The sequence below is a fragment of the Centrocercus urophasianus genome, unplaced genomic scaffold, assembly GCF_019232065.1.
Source record: "Centrocercus urophasianus isolate 14NV4802_14NV808 unplaced genomic scaffold, USGS_Curo_1.0 seq_786, whole genome shotgun sequence".
Lineage (NCBI taxonomy): Eukaryota > Metazoa > Chordata > Aves > Galliformes > Phasianidae > Centrocercus > Centrocercus urophasianus.
The window spans coordinates 23,917-29,871 of NW_024885406.1; the positions used below are offsets into that span (position 1 = coordinate 23,917).

The 5,955-nt window shown below is 51.0% G+C and overlaps 2 protein-coding genes across 4 annotated transcripts in view; one reads left to right on the top strand and one right to left on the bottom strand.

The window, feature by feature from the left end:
- Nucleotides 1-5,377, bottom strand: part of TTC38 (tetratricopeptide repeat domain 38) — a 14,360-nt gene extending 8,983 nt beyond the window's left edge. For 2 of the 3 annotated variants that reach the window (XM_042838375.1, XM_042838376.1), the window contains exons 1-5: nucleotides 5,272-5,377; nucleotides 4,086-4,163; nucleotides 3,265-3,346; nucleotides 2,325-2,496; nucleotides 549-722 (exon numbers count right to left, since the gene is read on the bottom strand). In XM_042838375.1, coding sequence (XP_042694309.1) covers nucleotides 549-722; nucleotides 2,325-2,496; nucleotides 3,265-3,346; nucleotides 4,086-4,163; nucleotides 5,272-5,295 — 530 coding nt within the window. In that variant the 5' untranslated portion in view covers nucleotides 5,296-5,377. Of the gene's footprint in view, nucleotides 1-548; nucleotides 723-2,324; nucleotides 2,497-3,264; nucleotides 3,347-3,877; nucleotides 3,994-4,085; nucleotides 4,164-5,271 lie in introns of those variants that run through there. The other variant, XM_042838377.1, reaches the window with a different exon arrangement.
- LOC122171051 (polycystic kidney disease and receptor for egg jelly-related protein-like) overlaps nucleotides 5,294-5,955 on the top strand; it is a 7,841-nt gene continuing 7,179 nt past the window's right edge. The window contains exons 1-2 of the mRNA XM_042838382.1: nucleotides 5,294-5,591; nucleotides 5,753-5,888. Of these exons, the coding sequence (XP_042694316.1) occupies nucleotides 5,294-5,591; nucleotides 5,753-5,888 (434 nt within the window). The remainder of the gene's footprint in view (nucleotides 5,592-5,752; nucleotides 5,889-5,955) is intronic.

Consider the following 5,955-nt stretch of genomic DNA (forward strand, 5'->3'; position numbering starts at 1 on the left):
GATTTCACATTTTTGTCAGTTGACACTGAGGGAAAAATGACACTGCCTTCTGAGCCGTGAGACTGCGCGATGCCATAGCTTCATTACAAGCTTAATGTTCAGCTTACACTGTCTTCACTGTTTGTGGAAGAGAAAAGCATTCTGTCCTGCATATTGAGGTACAGTGCGTTTGTCCACAGGAAAAAAAAGGAAAAAGGAAATGGGCACACAAGAGCCTGAGAGCATTTTGCCCCCGCCTGCAGTGAGTGCACCAATCCATCTTAGGCGTTACATGACACGAGCCTTATCTGACAGCAAAAGTCACTGAGTGAGCCACTGCTCACTTCTGAAAACTGAACAGAACAACCTCACTAACAGTGTCAGCAGGGATGCGGGGGAGATGATCGAGCTGGCGTCACCCATAATTCACTCAACTTCATCTAGAAGCTGTTAATCTTGTCTGCACTCCTGTTTCTAACAAATCCTATTATTTAGATGTGTTGAACCTAAAACAAAAGAGTATGCATACATCAGATACGGAGCAATTTTGAAAGTGAAGCATGACCTACCTGCTCAGAGGAACGTCAGGTGTCCAGAAAGGAAAAACCCGAGCAACAGAATCTCGCATTTGTATTTGATATCCTAAGTAGAAATAAGTGTCATGGGAAAATTTGAGGGCTAGCAAGTCAGTCGGATGGTTCTGTAGAATCCGTTCCCATACATCACAAGCTTTTGGAAGCTGTCTATAAACAAGAATTTTAATCGTTGAAAGAAGACATGCATACCTGCCCCTGCTGTCAGTTCTAAACTCCTCCTATTCTGAAAAAGAGAAGATTCAACAACAAATGCCTTTTTCTTCTTGAACAAATTTTAGTTACGTTTGTGTTTTCCTTTGAGAAAAAATGACAGTGTTTAAGCAGGGCACTTACTGGGAAATCACATGAGAAGTGCTCTTACAAAAGCTGCAAAAGGCAAGGAAAAAGAGACAAGCTTGAACCATAAAGATTTTCCCGAGATTGAACGTGAACTTGGGACAGAGAGATCTGCTGCTACCTGCTTGGGAGCTGGAAGGCTCTGCAGATGGATCTGGAGAGGCTGGATCAAAGGGCTAAGTCCAACTGCATGACATTCAACAGGGCTAAGCCCCCAGTCCTACACTGGAGTCACAACAACCCCATACAGTGGTACAGACTTGGGCACGAGTGGCTGCAAAGTTGCTCAGCAGAAAAAGAGCTGGGGGGTGGGTGCTGGCTGACAACCAGCTGAATGTGAGCCAGCAGTGTGCCCAGGTAGCCAGCAAGGCCAATGGCATCCAGGCCTGCATCAGAAATAGTGTGGTCAATGAGAGGAGGAAAAGGATTGGGCCCATACTCAGCAATAGGGAGGCTGCACCTTGACTACTGAGTTCGCTTTTGGGCCTCTCACTACAAAAATGATACCGAGTTGCTGGAACACGGTCACAGAAGAGCAACGAAGTCAAAGGGACTGCAAAACAAGACATTTCTGGAGCAAGAGAGGGAACAGGCTGTTCTGTTGGGAAGAGGCTAAGGGGTCTACCTGAAAGGAGGTAGCAGTCAGGGGGCTGCCAGTGGAACAGCTTCCCTAGGGAAGCGGTGGAGTCCCAGCCCCTCCCTTCCCAGAAGTATTTACACTGCAGAACCTGGTGTAATGACGGAACTTGGTAGCTCAGCCTGATCATCGTGAAGATGTTTTACATGCTAAGCAATTCTATAATTCAATAATTAATCTACAGTCACAGGCACACAGACACCTTTGTTCCAGTGGGAACTGAACTCACACTAGCAGGGCTTCGGTAGCTTCCTCTTTACCTTTGCTATGAATTACGTGAGGTAAAGCCATGTTCACTTGTTTGATGAACAATAAAAGTGAATGGTTTCTTCTCCAGAGTGCACAGAAATTCATCGTACTGAATGGAACAATAATGCTTTACAGAACTGCTGATACTAGCATCTCCCTCTCCACTTTCTGACACTAGGAGCACTGGAACAGCTTGCCCAGGGAGGCCGGGGAGCATCCTTTAATGGAGATATTCAAGGCTCATCTGGACGCCTACCTGTGCAACATGCTGCAGGGAACCCACCTTTGCAGGGGGTTTGGCTCAACAGTTTTCTGGGGTCCTTTCCAACCCCTGCAATTCTGTGAAAAGTACTTTTGAAGAATTGCTAGTGTGGGTTCAGGACTGCATTATATTACACTAGACCTTCGAGGAGTTACGCAGAGAAGTACCCCATTTCTGCCTAAGGCAGCAGTACGCTGCAACAGCAAGAAGGCCCTGAATGACAAAACCTGCCACTGTCCCCTTCCCCACAGGGCCAGCCACTTACCCACTGGCAAACATGTCCAAGGCCAATACGTGAAGCTTCTCCCGCTCAGTCAGGGGCTGAGATCTCGACAGCGTCATCATTGTTTTCAGCGCACTGCCCAGATCTCTGTTGAGCCGCACTGAGCTTCCAGTGCCAATAAGCTCCAATCCGTTAGCAATGACATGTCCCATGACTATGGAAATCAACAAGTCACATCATGAGCAGTACAGCTATGAACGTAATTCATCTCTACAAGAGCATGAAGAGGGTTGGGTTGCCTTGGGTGAAAATGGGTCCCCTCTGTAGCAAAGACTCATAAGCTTCCAGTTTTCATTGCCCTTCAGGACAGGCATTACAGAGGACTTGAGTGAGAAACACGGAAACATCACCACAGCCTGCTCCCCCCTCTAACGACGAATTACAGAATTCTACCCCACACACCAGTTGCTACTGGCCAAAATGAAGTACAGTGAACACAAAGAAACAGGGTAGAAGGGCTGCTCCAAAAGTAATACCTCCCATTTTATTACACTGATCCACAACATGGAGGTGCATATGAAGCAAAGTAGTGTCCCTGAATTCCTCCACGTGGAAGCAATGACAACTATGGACCTTACTGACGCCTGCTGAACACTTATGGAGACCAAACAGTGGGTGTCAACACAGCGAGTTGGCAGGTGATACACTTCAGCAGAGCCAACAAGAGGCCACCTCTGCAAGTGCAGATTTTTACGAGCGTGGCACACAAGCTCTCGATCGTCCCTGGAGAAAATCCATAGCTAGCAGTGGTCACTATGTTGAAAAATTCTGTTCTGTAGCAGAAAAAGAGCCACATCAAATAACACTATTGTGCTCTTTGAATCCGTTGAAAGTTAAATGGAAATAAACAAGAGGCATTATTTTGGAGTGATTTACGTAGCATCCAGCACTTCCCGTGCAAACAGCTAAAGGTTACACTTACCAAAATTTGGATCTGCAGCCTTTAACTTGGAAAGACACCCTTCAATACCTCCTAGATTCTCATCGTTGCGCCACGTTGCATACTGCAAAAGGGAGAGACAGTGCCAACGACACTGGGCATCTTCTCGTTCTCCCACACAATGACAGAATGGCTCGGGCTAGAAGGGACCTCCAAGATCATCTAGTTCCAAACCCCCTGCCACTGGCAGGGTTGCCAACCAGTCAAACAGGCACTAGATCAGGTAGCCCAGGATCCCAGGCAGGTTAAAGTTAAAGGAAGCAACACAAAAGAGAATCTTTACACTCAGTCCACTGAGTTTACTTAGGAAGAAAACAGAGAAAATGTCTTCTTTAAGGTACTCTGGACACCAGCAGAACTAACAATCTTCACTTTCTAAGCAGCATACGTCTCCTCCATGATTCTCTAGTGTGAGGGGTGATAAGCACACCAGCTGAAGCTTCTCCCTCAGCTGCAACACTCAGCAGAGCTCCCTGCTAACTGGGTTTTCTGCTGACAGCCAGTGGCTGAACTCAGCCTCAGCCTCAGGCTCAGGTTCCTCAGCCTATTCCCAGAAAATGTGCAAGAGCGTAACACCTCTGAGACCACAACTCACCTGTTAGATTTGACTCTGCTGTGGGAAAGAGTCACGGGCGTGCGTCTAAGTACACACTAGCAGTGACTGCTTAAGTGTTCCTTCCTCAATCGATAAAACTAGATCCATCTTCTCATCTTCCAGACAGTCAGAAATTCAAAAGTCAGCTACAGCAAAGACTACTTGGTGCACAAGACCCTCCTTCTCTTATTTTTGCTTCATGTCATACCTGGCTTAGCGCAGCATCAAATAGCTTACAGGCTTCGTTGCTAGCGGTCGACAGCCCAAGTCCAGCGTCCTGCCAGGCCTGCACAATAAACAAAAAAAGAACTGCTTATTCCATGCCCTGCTTGCCCACACACAGCCAGCAGACTTCAAAAGCGATGATTTGCTGACGCTTTTCAACTACGTTTTCTTGTTGTGTTCTTGTGCTGTACAGACAACTTGGGCAGCCACAGAAACATTTTCTGCAGCCGTAATTACATGTGACATTACGTTATGACAATCAACTCCATTAGCTGTGGTTAGCAGTGGGGAGGAAGAACCAACACACTGTAAACGGTAAAACTTAACGGCCTACAGACCTCCAAATGCAAGAACGATTCTCAACTCATTACGGTTCCCTTTTGACAAGTTCCTCTGCTGCAGGCACACCTCACGTGGAACTGCCACATGCTGAATGAAGGCCCTGGTTTTCTGCACCTCACAGCAGAGCAGTGCTTTCCCACACAGGGTGGCAACGCAACCACGAGTTGGTCACCTCCCAGTCTCAGGTGCTTCCTTTGCCAACTTAATCACACACTGAGTTCCATCCTTGTCAAAACCAGTAGGTAGACTGGGAGACATTTTAAAAACGATATTCTAAAGATTTCTCACTGAAATTTCGTTAAAGGCTCACATTCCAACCATTCAAGTACCGGAGAGTTCACACTGCACGCCTGGAAGTACTCGACAATATCAAATCACAAACTTTTTTCCTTTTCTTACAACACGCAAGCGTGAGTTCAGAAAGAAGCGAGCAGAAAATCGCCGAGAGAGCAGCCGAGGCAGGGCTGCAGCTCACGGGTTACCTGCCTTCCCCCACAGGGAAGCGGGCAGCACTCAGCCCGCCGTCCGAGCCCCAGGGCGAGCGAAGCTCCCCGAACAGCGCCTCTCGGGACGACCCCGGACGAGGCCGCACGGCGCCAGGCCCGGCTTCCCGCGCCCCTCCCAGCCGCAGCCGCCGCAGTTCCCAAGCACGGGCTCCTTCCCCGGCGGTGGCCGAAGCAGAGACCTGCTCGCCCTCGCCGCCCGCTCTCCCGGCAGCTGCGGGACCCGCGGGCACAGCGGGCACAGCCGCCCGGCCACCTGCGGCCGCGCAACGGCCCCTCGGCTCGGCTCCGTCGTTGCGCCGCTCCCTTCCGGCCCACCCGTACCTTGCAGTCCCTCAGCGGTGCCATGGCCGTCCCACAAGCCCCTCTCAGCCTTCGCCCGAGCGACTCCGCGCTTCCCACAGCACGCAGGACAAGGGGCCGGGCCGGGCCGCTCTGTGGGGCGGGGCGGGGTCGGTCCTCCTCTCGGCGTGGCGGCCCCGCCGATCCAGCCGCCACGCTGAGCGCCACGCGGTGCTGCCGCCTGCCGCTCTCCGTGCGGTCCGTGGCCCCTTTCGACAGCCCGTCCCAGGGGCCGTTTCGAAGCCGACGTGGTTTTTTGGCAAGCCGCGCCATGGAGGAGGGCGGCAGGTACCGGTGTGCACGTAGAACGTTCAGGATTCCGAGGTCGCTAGCTGACAGTTGGCGCAACGCAACCAGCAGCCGTCGGCTGGCCGCGCCGCCATGCCGACGCTTTCTCTCGGCCGTCGTGCTGCCATGCCGACGCTTCTTTTTCTGCTCCAGCTGCTCGCCTTTTCCCTGCTAGCCCTGCGAGCCTGCTCTCCGCGCATGCAGCCGCCGCCCCTGGCGGTCAGCTGCCTCGGAGCTCCCGGACGCGGCTCCGCAGGGCGCAGCGGCGAGGGCTGGCTGTCCTGCCTGGGGAATGGCACCTTGCGACTGCGGTATGTTGGAAGTATCCAAATAATTTTCTAGTACGGTTTCTCTGAGAAAGCAGATTGTATTCGCAAT